The 21,699-nt window shown below is 43.1% G+C and overlaps 1 protein-coding gene across 3 annotated transcripts in view; it reads right to left on the reverse strand.

Annotated features, from left to right (window-relative positions):
- Positions 1 to 21,699, reverse strand: part of ep400 (E1A binding protein p400) — a 186,060-nt gene that overhangs the window by 22,962 nt on the left and 141,399 nt on the right. For all 3 annotated transcript variants that reach the window (XM_010769105.1, XM_010769091.1, XM_010769098.1), the window contains 24 exons: positions 10,465 to 10,661; positions 10,198 to 10,309; positions 9,797 to 10,087; positions 9,584 to 9,658; positions 9,297 to 9,431; positions 9,154 to 9,198; positions 8,328 to 8,481; positions 7,989 to 8,221; positions 7,699 to 7,872; positions 7,562 to 7,609; positions 7,342 to 7,478; positions 7,150 to 7,206; positions 6,977 to 7,055; positions 6,713 to 6,883; positions 6,575 to 6,620; positions 6,388 to 6,494; positions 6,026 to 6,221; positions 5,801 to 5,934; positions 5,378 to 5,605; positions 4,906 to 5,056; positions 3,828 to 3,964; positions 3,060 to 3,212; positions 2,881 to 2,958; positions 1,856 to 1,861 (listed from right to left, as the gene is read on the reverse strand). In XM_010769105.1, coding sequence (XP_010767407.1) covers positions 1,856 to 1,861; positions 2,881 to 2,958; positions 3,060 to 3,212; positions 3,828 to 3,964; positions 4,906 to 5,056; positions 5,378 to 5,605; positions 5,801 to 5,934; positions 6,026 to 6,221; positions 6,388 to 6,494; positions 6,575 to 6,620; positions 6,713 to 6,883; positions 6,977 to 7,055; positions 7,150 to 7,206; positions 7,342 to 7,478; positions 7,562 to 7,609; positions 7,699 to 7,872; positions 7,989 to 8,221; positions 8,328 to 8,481; positions 9,154 to 9,198; positions 9,297 to 9,431; positions 9,584 to 9,658; positions 9,797 to 10,087; positions 10,198 to 10,309; positions 10,465 to 10,661 — 3,144 coding nt within the window. The remainder of the gene's footprint in view (positions 1 to 1,855; positions 1,862 to 2,880; positions 2,959 to 3,059; positions 3,213 to 3,827; positions 3,965 to 4,905; positions 5,057 to 5,377; positions 5,606 to 5,800; positions 5,935 to 6,025; positions 6,222 to 6,387; positions 6,495 to 6,574; positions 6,621 to 6,712; positions 6,884 to 6,976; positions 7,056 to 7,149; positions 7,207 to 7,341; positions 7,479 to 7,561; positions 7,610 to 7,698; positions 7,873 to 7,988; positions 8,222 to 8,327; positions 8,482 to 9,153; positions 9,199 to 9,296; positions 9,432 to 9,583; positions 9,659 to 9,796; positions 10,088 to 10,197; positions 10,310 to 10,464; positions 10,662 to 21,699) is intronic.

Consider the following 21,699-nt stretch of genomic DNA (forward strand, 5'->3'; position numbering starts at 1 on the left):
TTTCATCCGACAGGAGTAGTTGGCTTTGTACAGACTTACAAGACTTCTCACACCAGAAAGAACACAATGTAGCGAAAATCACCCAGATGCAGTGAGCGGGGTTCTTATCACGCGAGTCCTGCACTGCAGCTCACAAGGGGACAAGACCTAACACACAACGCTCGTAACGCACTCGTGTTCACGAAGACTAGCTTGAATGTCTGTCGAATATCCAGACCTGAAACTCACCTTCTACACACCGTGTCACACCCTCTACTGAGTACCAACCACTTATCGCCGCTGAAATGAGATTACTTTCTGATCTCAATTTCGACAAACATTGCTCAATCATCGCTACCAATGACCCGATAGTCAATGACCAACAACAAATACCACGACATTACCACGTGTAGGAGACACCACCATGCGCAACATTCACCTGTTCATACTAAGACCCTAAACTGTCCGAGCGTTTTGACTCCCGTCACTTGCTGCTCAGTCTGATCCTGCCTGCGCAACGTGCCCTGCCTCCCAGTTCCTCTTTAGTCACCTACCCACAAAATACATCGCATAGCCGCTATCTAACCTAGACGCAACCCAACTTACTCCAACATAACGCACTGACACCTCCAGATTTTTTGGAACAACCAATGTTTAGGACTGATATCAAACGAGGAGATGTGTTATATAGAATCCACAACCATTTCAAGAGTACTCTACAACCGGATTTAATGAAAAAAAAATCAAAGGAAAAAAGCATGAATTTGTATAGTACAAACAAACACACACTGTTAGTCTACAATTAGGCTGAACATATAACCCAAATGAAAACACGACCTACTTCTACAAGCTACAGAATGTTTTCATTGATATTTACATTTTTTTTTTCTTGACATCAATAAAAAAGGACAATTCATGACAAAACACAACAATACTACAAGTACATGTGACAGTTATTTGCCCTGCAATAAAATAACAAATGACTGAAAGCCGAACGTGCATCTTATTCCTCCCCATTCCCAGTTTCTATACGACAGACAAGGGAATTACGACAATAAAAGGGAGCTATTTATTGAATACACCTCTCATTCTAATGGACAGATCCCAATATCAACGAGGAATACCCACAAGTCCTCGCCCTCAAGATTTCTCTTGAGTAATAATCATATCATCATACTTGACAGGCAGTGACTGCCTGTGTCTTGTCTTTCATGTGGTTGGGCCAGTTGCTTGAGGGCGAAGACGTTTCCTGCATTTCACGACACCCTAGCGTACCCAATAAAAGAATAGCAGCTAACAAAAGTTCTAACTCAGCAACTTTATGGATCCCACAAGAAGCTGTGGTTGATTCATGACAGGTCTGACACTCGAAATGATCCTGTGGAACAGTTAGTCTATGGTCTTGAAGTGGAGGTAACAGGTTGGTGTGAACTGTTAACCAAACGTGAGTCTGTCTCTTTGCTTTACTGCTGTCTGGATCCTTAACAAACCCGCCTCACATCTGTACTCGCAGGAAAACACATCAGATTCATCGAGAGTGCGCGTCTCCCTAGCCTGCTGGGCTTGGCGGGGGTTTTGGCCCTGATGCCCCCCCCATGGCGAGCTTGACCCCTTCGGGCCCGGGCTGTTGGCGGCTGGAGCAGCGGGCTGCACCGCGGCGTCGGCAGGCTGCCTGGGCGGGGCTGTGGGGGGGGGGCGTTCTGATCCCTGGGGGGGAGCTGGCTGCGGTCCACCCACCTGCTTGCGGAGGAGCTTCTGCTGGGGATCCTGCCTGCACCCATGCCCGCCTGCTAGATCTCTCCGCAGGAGTCATCCTGCACCTGGGCCAGAGTGCGCACCGCCCCGCCGCCTGGGTCAGAGTCACCGTCCTGCGAGCCTGGAGCTCGAGGGGCGGGGGAGGACGGGGGGGGGTACACGCGACGACAACTCAACCAGAACACCTCAGAGGAGACACCTTCATGAAGGATCAAACAAACCAAGTGCTTCCAACATCCACATAAATCACTGATTGGCTGTTCTGCTTGAGCTAAATGGCTCACATGAAGAGAAACGGACGAGAGGAAAACAAACAATTCATGTCCTGAGGGAGCAGAACGAGTCACTTTTGATTTAACATCCTTATCTTATCCTTCTATGGATATTTTCAAAAAGCCACGGCCCTCTAGAATGACAGTAAGCGTGATGGTGTGAAAATGGCCATTGTATTTCAATGATGAATTCTACGTTTCCCTTCTTGAATGACAGATTCCATGTCCCGCTGTTATGGAGTTATTTCCTCTTATTCAGGCGCATACATTACAAGATATGTGGCAGCAGTCTTTGCGGTGTTGGCCAAGGTGCAGTAAATGTGAGGCAAGTGTAGTTTTTTTGATGTTGGTTTGGTGTGTCAGTACATTAAGTACTACAGCGGGAAGATGTCCAGTTTTACAGCAGTGAAGGGAGAGTCCATCCACAAGAGGAAGTAAAGGAAAGCAATAAACAAGTCAAATGTAAAAAAAGAAACAACCTGTTTCAGAGGTCTGATGTGATCCTTTTCTCTGCAGTAAAAGCTTTATTGGTTTTGTTATACCCCTCTAACACACTTGTTATGATGTACTTTGACTCATGAGGTCTTATCTCTCAGGTGAACCCGGTCCAGCCTGATCGAAGGAAAAGCCAATAAAGAGCGGGCAGGAACCTTGGCTGACCCTTATACTTCTTTGGTCCTGTGTGGTTTAGTTATTATCGTTCTTTTTGTTTATTGTGCCTGGTTTAAATGTCAAAATGATTAAATAAACAATCATTCTAATTCAACTTGCCTCAGCCAGGCATTCAAGGATGTGAGTAACGTGCTATGTCCCTGATAAATGAATATGGATGCATAAATAACAGAGGTTAAACAGCTCAGCCTAAAGCCCTTACCTGCTGTGGAGACGACACAATTTGTTGAATATTGGCCACGGTGGGTTGCGGCTGCACTATTTGTGGGAGCTTAGCCACCTGATAAGAGAGGTAAGCAAGAACATCTCATATCAACACACACGCCCTCTGTTCACCTGCGAATATTTACTGTTCAATAGTGAGCTCCAGTGATCAGGTACCTGCTGGGCTACGGTGGGTTTCTGAGCCATGGGTGTAGTTAAGAACTGGGTCTTGATCCCTGACTGCAGTTGGGTGGTGGTAGCGTACGTCAGCTTCTGCTGCGACTGCTGGGCCGGCTGGGTTGCCTGCACTGTGACCTGCTGGCCGCCGATCTAAAGAAATAACACGACAGTTACTCCATTCACATTCATCAAAGGCAACTTTATTGTCAATCTTTCAGTTTGTGTGTACAGACAGAGAGACCGAAATACCGTTTCCCACAATCCCGAATACAAAAATACAAATATATATAAACATATGTATAACATACAAAATCAACAGACACATTTATACATATGCAAACATTAAGAAATAATAGCACAACAATCAATATACAAAATAACTTCTTTAATAGTCATTTGACTGGACTGACAAAGGGCTTTTTATAGTCTTTAAGACCAGGCTTTATATCTACACAAGTCAGCATTCACCCATTCACATACATTCATAGATAGTGCCACCTCCTTATGACGAGACTCACATTCACACACACACAGTTGCCATTGATTATTGTTTTACATTTAAGGTTTAGTATCATGTCTAAGGACATTTCAAAATGTTGTGGACTGCAGGGGCTGGGGATTAAGACACTTCTAAACTAAATCCTAAACAAAAATTCTTACCAATTTCTGTTCTTATCTTTGATACACTGCATTTGTTGTTTCTGTTGTAGACAGAGACTGAATACATGTTTTTTTTAACTATTAATTCAAATGTTCTAGCGTTACCTTCTGCTGGACAGTGGTCTGTCCCAGCTGCGGCTGGCCGGCCTTCTGCTGCGCCGCGGCGGCCACCTGCTGCTGATGCTGCTTCTTTATCTGGAGCATCTGCATCTGGGGGAAGGACGGCGACAGCACAGGCCCCCCTGACAGAGGAGAAAGAAAGATATATTTGACATTTAGGAACAAAATTAAAACATTTGTGATAATGATAACAGCACATTTGTCGGAAAAGAGGTCCTACTAAAATTATGCAAACCCAAGCAAAAACAAATATTGTTTTCCCAGATTCTAATCATTGTTGGATCATATATTGAGCAAAAATAAATATATGATCAAAATAAAAGCAAAACATTATTTAAAAAAGTCATTTTGAACTGTTAAGTGGCCGGTAACTGTAAGGAGCAACAATCTAGTCAAAGTCATAAGACGCTTTCATACCGGAGTACTTTTCCCAGTAAAGTTCCGATAGTTCTTGAAATGTTGCATTCACACCAAAAAATCCAGAACTAGAATTGAGTTCATGAGAACCTTTTCACCCCCTTTTCAGTCCCTGCTAGAGAGCAGGTACTTTCATGGGAGAAAAAGGTTCCCATTTCTGATTGGCTGGGCGAATTACAAACCACGCCCCGTAAAACTCTGAAAAGTTTTTGTGAAGCTGCCATTTTATTTGCTTGCATTAGCATTATTAGCATTAGCCCAGCTCACCAACGGAGAGAAACTAACTTATGGCAACACAAAAGAAAACATGGGAGCGGTGGAGATGAGGAGAAGTCGGCGTTCTGGCGATTTACTCGGAAGGCTTCAGTAGAAGCCAGTCCCCAACTCCGGGGCTTCCGGCCGGGGACTTCGGGTGGCAGTATACGCCGTGAAGTTGTTTGCGGCCTGCCAGTACACCCAAAGCAGAAGAAGTGACGTCAGCGGCTTCATTTAACTAATCCTCCCTCAGTAACTTATTCCGGTGTGAACGCTCTGCTCTTTAGTTCATCAGAACTAAAGAGTTCTGATGAACTAAGTACTGGGAACTAAGTACGGCAAAGTACGCCTATAGACAAAAGGTCCCCTATCCATCAGACTTCTAGCACACCTGTTTTCTGGCCAATAGCCACGCTGATGCCTGCTACAGTGACTGGCAGTGTAGTGACGCCAGCTGAAGAGACCACCGCTGGCACAGAGACCACTGGGGGCTTGGTGAGGGTCACCTGAGCCGTCTGTCCTGCCTGAGTGGGCAGTCGAGCCTAAAAAACAAAAAAGTATTGATTAAGAACTTACATCAAGAAATTATAACAGAATAAAGACATTGTTTTTGGTGGAAAATTACACTGAATTTTCTCATACTGTATGATCTTGTTATACATCAACTTGTTTGGACTACACCTCGGCCAATCAAATAACCAAAAAAGATAAAACGGTTGTACCATAGACAACAACTTAGTCTAGATTATATTATTTATAATCTTACAATCTACCTACAGAAAGCTGGTATTTGTATTCATATTGTGGGGAACTTGTTGCAAGAAATCTTTTATTGTCTCCCACATCAATCAGCACCATCTTACCATCCTGGCCACCTGCAGGTTGGCCACCGTGGCGCCGGTCAGCACGGCTCCAGGTCTGGGAGCTGCCACTGCTGCCAGCTGGGGATTGGCCTGTGTGGTCTGTACAGTCTGACCCTGGGGGGCCTGCTGGGCCCCTGCAGCCTGTTGGCCCTGCGCTGCTGCCACTGCTGCAGCTACCTGTTGCTGCTGCTGCAGCTGCAACTTATGCTTGTGCATCTTCAACAACTCCTGTAAACACACAGATCACAGAGTTAATGTCAGTTAGCTGTACACACCCTTGCGCTGTGTAATTGCATTGTTTATTGAGTAAATCGGAAGTACTACCATTAATGCCATCACACTGAACATTTCTATTAGTGCAGCTCATATGTGAGATGTTTTAAAAAGTCACATTTTGTGCATCTTGTGTAAAGATGCTGGTACCTGGGGTTTGCCTACAGCTTTGATCTGTGGGGAAGCAGCCTGCTGCTGTTGGTGCTGCTGCAGCTGTTGCTGTCGGAGCATCTGCAGGTGGGCTGGAGTGAGAGGCTTCCCTTGTTGCAACTGCATCCCTGCGGCTGGATGAAGGAGAGCAGATAAGTCAGAACTGTCAGATTTAAAAGAGCAGCAGGTGCTGGTCTTATCAGAGAAAAGCCTTTGATCTGGTACCTTGTGTGACCTGAGTGAGCAGAGGGCGCGTCTGAGACTGCACCGGACTCAGAGTGGTCGTAACTACTGCTGATGCCGTAACTGGGGTAACAGCTCGAACACCTGTAGCTATGGCAACCACCTCTGCAGGGGCTGCAGCAGCGGTGACGGTCCTCTGTTGAGCGTGGACCACCTGGGCTCCAGCGGCACCAGCAGGCTGCACAAACAACAACAAAATAAACCCAATGTGCAAAGGCTCCAACACTTGTAATGAACATTCAGTCTGCAGGGTGCATGATGCCGTCTAATGCGTCATGAATTACTGTAAATCAGTAGGAGGCTGAGTTAAGCCAGAGCAGCAGTGATATAAGAACATGACTCACAGAGAGGGTGCCTGTTATGACGGGAGATGCCAGCCGTTTGTTGGCCTGGAAAGGACTTGGGGGAACTCCAGCTAATGTGTTCACGATCACATTCCCCCCTACAGTGGCTGGAAGAAACAAAGAGCAATGAATAAACTATTGGAACAGCATCAGCTCTGTAAAGTGAACCATATGTGTGTAAGCGTACCAGCCTGGATGGTGGTGCCAACAGTGGCATTCTTTATGGCTCCAGCCTGAAAAACATGAACCAAATGTTTAAGAACATCTTGTTTTGGATCTCACTATACATAGAAAAATATTGATTAGAGCATGTTTTGATTCTCACCAGAACAGCTGCATTAGGCACCGCAGCAGCTCCGGGCACTGTGGCAGCCTGAGGGACCAGAGCCTGGCCGGCAGCAGGAGTCAGCGCCTGGCCGGGGGCCACCTGGGCCCCGGGGGCCCCCGCCTGCTGCTGCTGGACCAACTGCTGAGCCTTCTGCTGCTCTGCAAGGGCCTGCAAACACAAATGCAAACACATCGTTCAGCAGACATCAAGCACTACTTGGATCTATGGCCATTTGTGGACATATTCATTGCCAACAATCACCTTTTTCTCCTTGGCGATCCGTTCAGCACGTTGAGAAGCCACCTGAATGGGAGGGAGGGGCTTGTCATAGCTGATTCCACTGAAGAGAAGAAAAACAATGTTATACTTTCATCTTTATTTATAGGTTCATATCTTAGATGTTTATGGTACAAATACAGCGACATTAAACAAACCTTTCTGCCAAAACAGAGGCATGTTTGGGATTTTTCTGGAATGGATTCATGCCAAGCCTGTAAGCAGAATCAATTAAATGAATACAGATGAGAAGGACATATCCAATCTGAACAATAACAGCCTGGTTACATGTCACATGTTTTGGTGTGAGCTCCGCTATGAGACTTTACATTCACTTCATCAGCCCTTACAGTGGTTTGATTGGTGGGCTCCTCTTGCTGGCGATGATCTTCATGAGTTCAAAGCGGCTGTTGTAGAGCTGAATGTGAGTGGCGTTGTCATCCTGTGTGTAGATCTGACAGGTCCTCAGAGGGCGGCTGTTCTTAGACTGAGCAAAGAAAACACAGAAACAAAGTTAATCAACAATTTCAGGAGCAAAGCAGAATCGATCAAAATGCCAGAATAGGGTACCTTGTATATGCTCTTGGTTTTTTTCTTGGGGTTTGCCTCATACACCAACTGAAAAATAGTTAGAGACATTATTTAGACGAGAACACGGTGAGGAATTGAGTTTTACAGCAAAATAGGGTGACTGCCCTCTCCATTACCTTGCCCTCTTCTCTGGGAATGATGACGTTCTCGTAGCGGTTGCGACACTGTTTGGGCGAGCGGTAGATGCGGCTGCAGGAGTTCACCACATCGCTCACCAGGTCCCAGTTAGGAGTGTGTGCAGGAGACACGATTGTCAGGTTCAGAGGCAACTCCAGAAGCTGCTTTACAGCCTGTCAGACACACAGCAAGGGCATTTGGAAATTGAATGAACATATCATTTAACCTCTTTGAAGTGAAGTGCAATTCCAGATATATTCATTTGAGTAGTGGTGAGAGGTGCCAGTACCTGAAGCAGAGCCCAGTCCTCACTGATGAGCCACTCCGGGTTGTCCTGACCCGCCTCCATGACAGGTTTAACCAGCGAGGGCAGGGGCTTGGCAAAGGGAGCCTGCTGCTTGAGAGAGAAGTTCTTCTTCTGGTCTTTGCCCTCGCGGCGAACTTTCAGCATGCTGGCCTTCTCGAAAAGCGAGCGAGGGGGGATGACCGTCTCCCCGTGGCCCTTCTTCTTCTTTCTGGCTGCTGCTGGACAAACACATCGGGTCAGGACAGAGACACCGGCAGTGACACTACAGATGTATGCAAGTCGTTTAGAACTATTTCACCTTAAATATAAATCTCATCTCACCTGAGGGGTCCATCTTGAGTCTCTTGTGCTCCTTGCGGACGTAGACAGGAGGCAGCTTGGACTCCGGCATGGGGGCAGTGTCATACATCAGCATCATCACAGAGTCGATGTAAATGTCATTGTCATCCGACGGTGGTGTGGGTGGAGTCCAAAGCTGCGTTGGAAAATCACAAGTCAGCACAAAGGCAGAAGACAGAGTGGGACTTTTGAATGGGTCAATCAAAATAAACAACATTAGGAAGAGAATAATGAAGATCCACATTCAGAAAATAAAAGAGGCGCTTTTACACCGGAGTACTTTTCCCTTTTAGATCCGATAGTTCCTGGGATTTTGCGTTCACACCAAAAAGAGAGTTCATGATAACTTTTACCCCCTTTTTAGTACCTGCTAGAGAGGTGGTACTTTCCTGGGAGAAAAAAAGTTCCAATTTCTTATTGGCTGGGCGAATTGCAAACCAAGCCCCGTAAAACTCGGAAAAGTTTTTTGAAGCCGCCATTGTATTTGCTCGCATTAACATTATTAGCATTAGCATTAGCCCAGCGCACCAACGGAGAGAGAATAACTTATGGCAACACAAAAAAAAACATGGCTTCTACTGAAGCCAGTCCCCCAACTCCGCGTAACCTTCCCTCAGGGAACTTATTCCGGTGTGAACGCGATCGATTCCATGGGGGAACTAAGTGTTGGGAACTAAGTGCTGGGAACTAAGTGCTGGGAACTAAGTGCTGGGAACTAAGTACGGCAAAGTACTTGGTGTGAAAGCGGCTAAGGACTTCTGTAAAAAGAAAAATCACTATTGCCCTGTTTTCACAGTTGATGTCTTACCGGCATGATTTCTGTATGGCCGTCCTCTGCATCAAACACATACTCCTGTTGAAGCGCAGAGAAAAGGTTCATGTCAACAACAGTTCATAGCAATCCACACAGCTCTTCATGTTTGATTAGTTGAGATCCAAATGGCCACCCACCATGTTGTAGGCATCCTCTCTTGTGTAGGTGAAGAGATCTTCATCTCCCTCCATAAAGTGCCGCTCTTCCTCCTCCTCCTTCAGCTTCTGGAGCTGCTGCAGCTCCCAGCCTCTCTTGGAGCACTCCAACCTCTCCTGAGGGGAAGAAACACCAGGCAAATGTATCAAAAGCAACGCAGTAGAGCAGGATTAGATGACAAATGGACTGATTTGCACACATGTAAATACTATAGTAAATGCCTCTATATCATTCAAAAGGGTTTTGGTAACATGGCAGTGTAAGTTACCTTGAGAGCAGTTTGGTCATCACTGACATGGAGGTACTCCAGGTAATGTAGGGCATATCTTTCGATTGGTGTGAGCTGTTTAAGGGAAGAAAATACAAATCAAAACTCAGCAAGACAATCAAACAGAATTTCATTTTGTATCGACTCATTTCTTGTATTTGGACTTTTCCGTTTCAACTAGATTCAAAGCGATATGTAAAAAAGTGAAGGTACCTGTTGTATGACTGCATTCAGTTCCTCTTGCTGAGCGGGCTCCTCGTCAGTTTTGCTCTCCTCCTCCTGGTTGTCCTTTGACTCTTTGCCTGCTAACTCTTCCTCATGCTGCTGCTCCTCCTCCTCCTCCGGCAGGGTATCCAGGTTGATGCTGTGCAGAGCCTGGATGTATGGTCTAGCCACTCTGGGAGAGATGGCCTCAGAGGCCGACGGCTCCTGGTGAAGAACCACAAACTCCTCCACCTTCTCCCCTGAGCCGGCCTCCACCTCGAACAGATCCTGGATGGTCCGCTGAAATGATGTCAGGTCAGTTATACAGGTATAGTAATGTGTCTTCAAAAGAATAGAGGTGTGAAGAGTGACTGAAACTTCAGGACAAGACCACATTGAATTCATCTTACTTGTGTGAGGTACGCCAAGGTGTAGTCGGTACCCTGAGCAGCCACCTCTCGGATCAGGTCCTTGGTGCCATTCTTCAGCAGCTTCTCTTCAATGGAGTTCCCACTCTCCAACCTGGGCAACACACACACACAAAGAAACCAGAAGTAGCAACAAAGGCCTTAAATATTGATTTAGGTATTTCACATCTGGAGTTTTACGAGTGATGTGTTAGGTAACATGTCAATATAGAGGAAGTCAAACTGAATTTTCAGTGTTGATGATGTCACCTGTAAATGTGTATATCCTTTGAACGTCCTATTTTGTCACACCACTCCTGGGCGCGGGCATCCATGCTGGGATTGAGATCTGTGTCGTAGAAGATGATGGTGTCTGCATCAAACAAAGTCCCGACTGCAGAGCAGCAGCGGTTTGTCAGGATGCTGCAGAACACGTTCCTGTTCCGGTTAAACTTCCTTATGTTCTCCTGCAGGGACACAAAACCACGCATGTGTACAAACCCGGCAGACAACTCAGATTTGAAACGTATTTGATGTATTTTCTTTGCTTATCTCAATGGTTTGTATTCCACAGATGATGAGCATTCTCCAAAGTAAAACAAGTCTATAGATTATTGATATTCTTATTGTAAACATTGAAATTACCCACAGCTTACTAAAATGTTATAAGGCTGCTGTTGCAACTAGTTATTGGGTCTCGTAACTTTTTTGTCATATGACTTTGTAACACTTAAAGAGCAACTTGCAGGTTTTTTTTTTTTACTACATTTATGCTCAACCTTGCCTGAAAATTACAATTAAAAATGTTAATGCAGGATTCGATATGTTTTGGGAGACATAAGGGCAGGAATTCAGAGGAAAAGGAGCCGTTTTGAGCTCTGCTACTAAAAACTGCTCTTTTTTTTAACGTCATACGTCAAATGCGTCATATTACGACATGGGGGAGCAACTTTCTCTGACTCCTTCTCTGCCCAATCCGCGGTAGTAGTTGGTAGTTGGTTTGAGCGGTTGTGTTTTAGTGAGCTGGTATTTTTTCGGTAATTTTACATTGCATTTCACCATTTGTAATCATGGTGAGCTGGAGTTTGTGCAGGTTGCAGGTTGCACAAACTCCAGCCTGTCAGGACATCGAGTCCACAGTTTCCCTCACGGGAAAAGGACCGGAGCTAGCTTTCGTTCCTGGGTGCGTTGTGCATCCACCTCCCTGCAGCACATACTCTCCACAGCTTTAGCAGTAAACCGTATTACTTCTCTCCCCCCCCTTCCTCTGCTCTCTCTCTCTCCTCCGGTGCACGGCACCGTGTGGAGTTGCATTAGGTAACGCTGTGGTGGCTGTACTGCTCCAGCCGTCTCCTTTGTGTTTGTTTGTTTCCCCCTGTCTGTGTTGTTTGTGTGGGCGTGATTGCTGTCACTCCTGGCTCCCGGCTCAACCTCCACTCACATGCTACAATCAGCTGTGCACCCTCCCCGACTACACACCTGCTTTCCATCAAGCCATTTACAACGACATATCAACGGAGGCTCCACAACCTTTCCCCGCCAGATCGTCAAGTATCAGCCGTATCTCGCGCCTCTCCTCCGGTACACAGCACCGTAGTGTGGAGTTGCATTAGGTAACGCGAGATACGGCTGATAATTGCGCATTAGTTTCTCGTTATGGATCAGTATCAACAGTCCTGCCAGTAACGTTACTATATAAATCAATACTACTTTAAATTATAGGCCTGAATATATGATAGCTAACTTTAAAATGTTGGGATGTGACGACGACGCTTAGCTAACAGCTGTCTGATAGCTACGCCCGGTCACGTCACCAAGACAGCTGCTCTGTTCTCGCATCACACCAAACTCCATTTCTCTCCGATGGCCCGTTATTTTTTTCTAATCCTTGGCTCAGGGTATATGCAGGAATCCTGAAGTCAAATTTAATACTTTTAAGACCTTTTTTAAGACCTTTCCATACATTTTAAGCTCTCTCTGCAACTTCGATTCTAACCGGTTACATTGGCGACACACTTTAAACTCACATTGACTAATATTGATTGTAAGATATGCACAACGTAACAGAGTGCAGACAGAACTACTGAAAAGCCTCCTTTCCACATGAACTTCAACCTCTCTGGTGAAGGTCAGGTTAATGCAGTATGCTGCTTTTTTGCTTCTGCAGACTGGTTGCCTCTTTCATTCCAGTAAAACTCCTCAGAAACCATTAGCAAACCAGTATTAGTGACCAATAAACAAAACAAATTGACACAACTTGAACTATGAAATATGTTAAACTTTGATGAGCTTCAGCGGGGTAATGCCTATAGGGCTCCCTCCACAAATACCCAGGGGTTTTAAATTGGGCTGGGGCTGGTCGGGGCTAAGCCTGCAAGCATAGGACGATGCCCTCTGACGTCCATCACCCTCACCACATTTGTCTATGTTTACAAAAAGACGATATTTATGTTAAGACTTTTTCTCGTTGCCTTAATATAGACTATATTTAAGGGTCGATATGGTGTTGACTTACTTTAAAATAGCAGATCTCTGTGACCGGATAATATTTGGCTTAGACCCACCGGCCCCACGAGGACGGCATACGGTAAAACGCATACGCAAACACCAAAAAAAGTCTTCAATTCACCATGTCGATTAATTAATGTGGTCCGTTCACACTTAACGCTGGAAATGCTGGAACGCTGTAGTACATATGCAGGTCTGGTAAGTGGCGCTGCTGCCGCCACAAAATAAACACCAAAAAGCAGCGAAGAAGACCCGGAGCATGGTTGGCCCTTCTGTTTATTCCTCCGCGGTGGACGGCGTGTTCTCCTGCTGTAATATCTCTCAGGTAGTCCACCAGCAGATGAAAACACCCCAACCTCCTCCGCCTCTTCCAAGAACGAGGGAACCGTGAGGCCAGAAGTTTCCTAAAAAAATGTTGCCGGTTCCAACATGGTCCCGTTAAAGTTTAAATCTTCCGTACAAAAATTGAAAAGTGCCGGTAAGGCAGGCTCTTCTTTGTTTATTTATTGAGCTTTTAAAACAAATTTGATAACGACCTCTGTTCTCTGTATAATAATATTAAATAAACGTGCCTGCCTCTCTTTTCCTCCCCTCTTCTGACAGCCCAGCAGCAGCAGGAGACGTGGGGAAGGGAGAAGGGGCTATTTCATCATTATCTAGAAAATGATCATATAGGGCACACCACGGAGCCGTTGGACCCCCAGAGCCGTATGCGGTATGCCGTCTACCCACCTTGGGACCCGTTACCGTTACCGCAGTCCTTTAGTGCCCCCCCCACATGAGCGGAGCAAGGCAATAACGAAACTTAAAATAAGAAGCAGCATTTTACGGGCGCGCTATGCATGGGCCCGCCTTGGGGGGTTTCCCGACTGTCCGTTTCAGTAAATTAAAGGGTGTTCATGTTGTCGCTGCTGGTGGACCTTCTTAATACCTTGGACAATGACCGTTTAATACTTTTAAATAGCCTTAAAATTTTCTCTAAATTGATTTATCATATCAATAGTATCAATACTTTTAAGACCCCGCTGGAACAACAATCGGCTGCTCCTGGTCTCTGGACGCCTAGCAGGCTCATAATTATAATCATATGCATTCGAATATATATTTCAACCTTCTTCTGTGCCAAAACTAGCATTGTGAATCCATGTTTTTATACGTTAGACCGGCCGCTCCAACCCCATGTNTTCTTTTCTTAGAGCCTGACTTTTTGAGTCGTTGAGACATCGTACAACACAAGTGTAGGCTAAGTACTAGCATCTCTCCTCACATGTTTTCACTGAAGTGCCGGTGCCGCACCGCGTTTGGAGGCAGGACCAAACCATTACATGTAAATAGAAGGGGGTGTACAGAGGCTTTGAATAATTAACTTTTGGAAGAAAATAAGTTAAATTAATCGTAAGTTTAGTGAGTACTTTATCAATATAACGTTCTATTAATGTTAATTATTGAGAATTGATGAAAGGTTACTTAAACATTTTTTTCTTAATGTTCTAAACATTTTGGGGCCCCCGTCAGTCACGGGCCCTTAGAATCGTCCTAACTTTTCACCCCTTTACGGCGCCCCTGACGGTACCTATCCTAGTTAAGGGCAAATGTTTACAAACTCTCAAGTGGACCAAAGGGAAGTTTAAGGAAGGGCATCAATAGTATGATATTGTGTTTTTTACATGCTTTACTACAGTATTTTCTTTTGGACTTTTCTGGACATTCAATGTGCCTTAACCCTTTAACTGCCAGCGCCACCATTTAGTGGAGCACATTTTGTGTCTTGATATCTTGTTGAAAAAAGAAGTTGAACTCCATCTGATTCAGCCAGCTCTACCTTCTGGTTGACATGTTATGCACAAAACAACCTCTAGATGTCACTGTGGTTCGAACAGAAAGCCCTTCAGCTAGCTTGCACTGAGAAAGTTGAAAATGCTAAAAATTACCACTGAAGAAATCACTCTTTTTGGTCAAGTTTTGTAAGGTAACCATATCCTTTTTGTCATATTTTAGTGCCAGAGCACTGACTGAACATATTTAGATAACTTGATGCACAAAAGTTTTAACAAGAGTGTAATTATTTTTTGGAAAATATGCTCAACCAATCGGTCGAATTGGCTTTTTATGGTAAACTAGCAATATGACTTTTTCAGAGTTTCAGAGATGTTTTCCAATAAAATATGGTAAATAAATGGCTATATTCGTGGTAATATTACTAAATATAGTACTGCCTTATGAGTCTCAGAGTGAAAGAGTGATACTAATTTATATATATTCAGCCCAAAGTTGCACACAGATGAGCAAGTTAGGCAAACACAGGATATAGACATTTGCTGTTAAGCCAGTGGTTTCCTGTTAGGCCAATTCTAACTCAAATTGCTCATACAAACAAAACTGTGTTGTCAGTCAAAAAAATGTAAATTGTTAGTGGTTATTTGTGGCCCATTTGATACAAAAATGCAAACAAATAATTTTTCCATAGCTTTTTTTCTTGGTCTGGCAGTTAAAGGGTTAAAGCAGCCTGTGCGCTTTCATTCACCCATGATTAGGACCCTCTACAAAGTGTCATGGGTTCTTTATTCACCGAAGCTGCACTTTCCCACCAGGTTTCATGAAAATCAGGTCAGGAGTTTTTCCTGTCCTACCAACAAACAGGCAAACTAACCAAACCTCGTCGGCAATGAAGTGATTTTGATAACTGGAGAATTGCAGCCTGCAAAAAGGAGCTGAATCAACATTTTAAAATATGATACATTTTAACTCAAGATTGGTCATACTTAGATTGGCAACTGACTTAGCATTGCATCAGTGTCTAACTGTAAGGAGGCACTAGATAATTATAGCATGAGGCCTTCACACACATATTTAACATATGCTTAAAACGCTCCACATAGTGTACAATAAATGGTCCTTCCTATATTCTCCTTGGAGAATAACTTTCTTAAAAGATTGATTTTTTTGTGAGAGCACTTTCTGTATAAAGGCAACAAGAGTGAAGGCAGACAGGGGTGCTCTCTTAGAGGACATCAGTATCTTAAAACCTTCAGCCCTTTTCTCATTGAACACATTTGAAATGAATGATGGCTGTTTTTCTACGGTGTGAATTTTTTTTTGTGAAAGGGGCTGTTATTAAATATGGATCACAGCTGACGACCTGCCTAGCTGCTGGAACTAAGTGTAGCAATACAAGCACTAATTGTTGTTTAGTCAATGAAATGTAAGTGGATGTTCACTCCTTTTGAAGCTGAGGATCAATGTGAGGTAGCGTGTGGAGCTTTGATCCCTCCCTCTTTAGATTTGCATAAAAACTAAAAAAGCATTTCCAGAACTATTAGGAATTCCCAATGAAAGTGATTAATCAGCAATTTAACGGTGTCCTATGATGTACAATGAGAACATTTTAATGTGTGTGATGCTACAAAACATTAAGGTGGAAGAATACCATTATATATTATTTAGTTTGTTACATGGGGTGGGCCTCAGTGCAACTTTGACGTCCTTTTCAGAAACCTAAACACCCCCCCTCCCCCACTTTGTATCAGAAATGTAGCCTTTTCATGTTATTTCAAAGACATTGCTTTCGATAAACGTCGGGGTTGCATCTTCAAAGGGTTCTAAAAGCCAGAGTAAAGGTCTGGATCTTTCATCTGGCATTCACCAAGTGAACAGAGAAAGCAAAAGGTGTGAGAGAGGAGTACGCACCAGTATTGATGGTAGCCCCCTCCTCTCTAAGCCCCATGAAGCCAGATGCAAATGGATAGGTTTCCCCTTGAGTGACTGCATGTTCAAGCTTCCCAGCATGCTTCCCTAAGCGGCAAAACTTAACGGATTATTGAGCAAGCCACTGTTTGAATTGGAACTCGAGCTTGGCTTGTAATGTCAAACTGTTGTGAATTTTGGTTTGGACATGATTTCAATTTCAACCTCTTACACATTGAATTTGGTTTGAACACTCTTATACCCTGAAAACGCATCAGAATATTTTGAAAAAAATGTGAATCTTTACTTATTATACATATGAATATGCAAATTGAAAATATGAGCTGGCAAGAAAAACTGTACATTATGATATGGTTTTCTGTATCTTACAGTTGTATAAGGAAACTAAAGACTGTAACAAATAAGCGACAACTCTTAAACAAAAAATACATTTTTCTTTAATCTCAATTTCTTCATGTAGGGCAGCCATTCCATTCCAGTATCTTTTGAATTCCAACACAGATACATTTTGCCAGTAGTTTATAGAATAAAATAAAAATATTTTCATTTCACTCAAACACATGCCTATAAATAGTAAAACCAGAGAAACTAATAATGCTTTAGTGATCTCAATATTTTCCAGAGCTGTATACTTCTGTCCTAAGATTTGTATTTTGAATATTAATAAGATCAATCTATCTACCTGGGCATCACACGATTGCACATTATCTACTCAATATGAACAAGTTGCAAAACCCAGATGATATTTTTTCTTAGATCACAAGATAAATGTTGGATGATACCAAAAACAATGGACCTTGTTCATACAAGGCCTTCCGAACACTTTTGAAAGTCCACTAATCGTGTTGTAATTGCCGACATTGTGCACACAACAGGAGAACAGATAACAGAATGCATCATCTCTATGTTGCATGGCAACAGCTGAGCCCAGGTAGCAGGTGTGAGCATTATTTTATTCAGGAAGTGTGTGTTGCCCCGTGCTGGCATCCATAATGGAGCCAATCCTTCAGGGCTGCATGTGGATCTCCGAGCAGCTTGAGCCCTGAACGCAGAGGTGCGTTTGCTAACACGGGGGTTTCATTAACCCCTGTGTTCTCCAACAGTTATAATGTTGGCAGCTGCCAGATGGGAGCGGGGCTGGTGGGATGGTTCACGTCATCACATAATGTGGCAGGTGTTGTGCAAGGGAGTGCGTAATGCTATTGTTATGATTGAGGCAACATCAAGGGATAGACAGAAAGGGCCACAAGCAAAACATGGTCCCTATGGGAATAATGCTGGATAGTTTTTAGATCCATTTTACGGACTGATCAAACAATGCTTATCAGATTATAGTTCATCAGTAATCACAGTTTATTGTTTTTTTTTGTTACCTATTATGTGTACTAGATTATGCTTTGTTGTTATTCCTTTGATATCCAATACAGTTTCAAAGTAAACCTCTTTATATCAAGGATGGTTCTCCATAGAGACATCCTTTTAAATCGGATTAGATAAGCTGTGACCACAGTATGTCTAGTTTTTAATATTTTTGCCTCAGTGGGAGCCCCTAAAAGAATATGCTTGAGGGGAGTCACATCCCAAAACTTTAGAGCCTTTTCAGCCTTCCTCCCGGATGCTGGGGTGGATTTTAAACCTGCTTCTGATAATGTACCACTCTGATAGATTCATTATATTTTCCTGGGTTTCTCTGAACCCAAGTTCATGAATTGACTCGACCAGAAACATCATTCAGGCAGTTCAAGATAGGAAAATGCCTAGCAACACGAGGTAAACTGGGGACACGTCTCAACCCCTCAGTCTTTAAAATCCATTTGTTCCATGGCAAGTATTGGGCAAATACAAGAACACTAATTTGATCTCTGGTGACGCAGAAAAGAGCAATGTTTGCAAAATAACTCTCCGTGTTGTAAAGCTGGACTTCATCCACCCTCATCTACATAATTGTCCCTAACTGCCCTCTCAACATTTGATGGCATGGCAACACATGCAGAGTCACTGTTAAAGCACCAGAAATATATTTACACAATGAAGAAAGTGCAGGGTTAAACGTTTGGATCAGGACAGAAGCAGAGACTTTGAAGAAGGAGAATGTTTCATCCAGACAATCTTTGGTTCAATGATTGAAGCCTTGGGTGGTGGCCTTGGCCTGCATTAGCTCTGGCCATTCTGCGTCTACAAGCTCCCACACTTTGTGGATACGTCTTCTTCAAAGTCTTTTGTCAAAGGTCCAGGAAAATGGCAGAAACGGGGGCGCTGTGCATCCATCCCTCAGGTCATTCTTTGGACTGTGAACCTATCTCTGCATAAATAGAGGAAGCGTATCTGTAAAGATACAAAGAAAAGGCCTTACTGGTACCATTAGTCAACTGACAATGCCCAGCAGTGAATGTATGCCAAGGGAGTCTTCAAAGCCAAACAAGGCTTGCTCCCATTCCAAGGCAGCTGTAGTGAGCTACACATTTGTGTGTCCACAGTTTTGCAGCTTTTAGAGACATTGCTTGCCACTGTTTCTCAAGTTTTTGGATCTTGCTTGTCACTGTCAGTTGGTGAAATAAATGAAATGTCAAGTAGGTGAAGCCAGCTAAAACAGGTCTCACTAGTTCATGTAGTTGAGTGGTCATAAAGTCTGTGTGACTCCTTAAAAAAAGTAACCATTAAAACCTCCTAACCTCATGCACTTGACTCCCTCTTAGCTTTTTCCTAGTCTCCCCTCTAGCTAAATCTTAAGCTATCCCCTAACTGATTCATTTCAGCCCAACTATGGATTTTATAAATACCAGCATGCTATGAAAGTAGGCCTCTCCACAGACATAATTTAACTGTCGCATGTATGAGCTAGTTATAGCCACCTTATCTTTTACTGTCAATATTTACACAGTAGACAGTGGTCAGTGTTCATCCCAGACCCAGCAGAGATTAATTTCCCAGAGGAAATTAGCTACTGATGTGCAGCCATGTAAATTCCCAATGTATGGTGAATTGAATTACCTTGCCTATATCAGTGTTTACAGAGAAACACATATTTTATGACTGCCAATTATAATATGTTTGGAATTATAGAATGAGCTTCTTAAGGGAGATAGGGGGGCCGCATACAATTTATTGCCAGACCTGTCACTACGTTGAGAAATGGGCATGACATTTGCATTTCCCAGTGTGTTTTGAATAACACGTTTTTATTCTGTTAGGAAGGCATTACATCGGGACAGCAGGCACAGGAAGCAGTCATTTGGATTTGACAGACATGAGATGAAGAGTTTATGTTCAAACAATTATGTCAAGTTAATGCACTAAAGTTGGAGGCAACATCTAACATTTAATTATAGGTTAAAAAGTGCTGTCTATTTGGGTGACTTTTTATTATTTTTTGAAAAAATTCTATTCATTTTTTAGTTTAACATTTTCAACAGATTTAACAGAAGTATCTCAGTCCTTTGGGCCATAATACTTTTCCCATTCTGAAGGAAAGCCTAGTTTCCAGACTTTGACACACAAACTTACTTGTGAAGCTTTTACATTATCATACATTCAAGTGAGGGAACTTTTCCAAATGTATTTTGGTGCCACGGACTCTAGATTAAGGCAACATACAGTACATCAATTTTTTTCAAAATGTACAGGTGAACCAGAACCGTTTGTACCGTTACTTCCATGTGGGCACACAGGAGAAATAGATACGGGAGTAACACAATAATACAACAATTTTTACTGTTTTCAAATTAAGTAGAAATGCTGATTAAATAAATGGTGAATTATTATTATTCAGTGTTTCAAATATTGTAGACATGATGTTCTTCTAGAAATCTGCTGCTGTCTAAGCACAGCAAACCTTGGGTACTCTACTCACTTCAAGTTCCTATTTGTCACCAGTTCCAATATTCACTCAAAACACAGCTGTTGCACATATTTGCTGATGGCTCTTGTGAATGAGATGTTGCAGACATATCAAAGGATTTGCCGTTTTTTCACAATCCTCCTGCCATCTGCTCTCCACCCTCAACCAAGATGCTTCTACTGGAACCTCCCCACCCCTTAAAGCTCCATGGCACACAGTCCATGGCGGTCTATCAACAGTATTGACATGTTGTTTTTGGCATTTTGAAAAACCTTTTCAAAGTTATGTATTTGTAGTCCTGCTGTGTCTAAATTGGCATAATGTTTTGACAAGGACTGAAACCCTCAATGTAATATGACGTGTTGCGCTTCGCAACATTTTCTTAGCTCATGAGTGAGGAGGACAACAACACATCTTTCAGCAGAACGATTTGACTTATTCTGCCCTGCCAGCTCTGACAAGAATCCTCTCATTTCAATCACGGATAAACAGATAAATAAAAACACAAATGTATATCTTTGTTGACCATTAATTAAAGTGACAGCATTCTTCTTCCAGCCTTACGTAAAGAGACTCCAGTAGACAATCAACCAAAGTGTGATGGAGACAGTAATATCATCCGTCACCTTTTTTTACGTTGAAAATTTGTCATTCTTTAGGGAGACAACTGTCAAAAGCGTTGAACAACAGAAATGAATGTTGAGCGTTAACAGATTCCTTTGAGGTATTTATGTCAGATAGATAATGACATGGAGAGAAAGTGGTACATTTGACAGTTGAATAACAGAAGCAAATGCTTGAATAATTGGCCTTCCCCACACCCATACTGCTCTCATATAACATCCCCATATGTACAGATGCAGTACACATACAAATACCTGGAGTCTCGACGACGTAAATCACAGAAATCTGTTTGGATTCTTGTTTCACAATCTTAAATCGTCATCTGACAGTGCCTAACCTTGTGTGATAGGATCATAAAAAATGTCTTGAAGCATGAGGGCAAATGCCAGCATTATAGATGTTGAGGTTGGCAATATGGAACATAAATAATTGTTATATGCGGATGATACTTGGGCAGAGATGACAGACCCCTTGACCTTCTACTACACCTGATGGATACTGCACATTCACACTTGAAATGATCATGACACAAAAATAATTTGCCGCTTAAAATGTTTTTATATTTTCCAGGGAGCATTTTAGATATTTCAATAAGTAAAACATTGAAATGAATCATGGCCAGGTTTTGTCATTAAGGATTTAATTGTGATTCTCTATCTAGGTATATTTTCAGCTGAGCTGGTGCAATCAAACATTTGAGATAATAGGTGGATTCTCTCATGTCTGTTGGCTTCTAATTAATGTGTTCCCAAGACTCTGAGATGAATTGACGCCATAGAATAATGCTGTGCTCAAAATGAAACTAATTGACGGCTGTAATTGTTGCTTCT

This window comes from Notothenia coriiceps, unplaced genomic scaffold, assembly GCF_000735185.1.
Source record: "Notothenia coriiceps isolate Sejong01 unplaced genomic scaffold, NC01 NC01_scaffold00000339, whole genome shotgun sequence".
NCBI classification, from domain to species: Eukaryota; Metazoa; Chordata; class Actinopteri; order Perciformes; family Nototheniidae; genus Notothenia; species Notothenia coriiceps.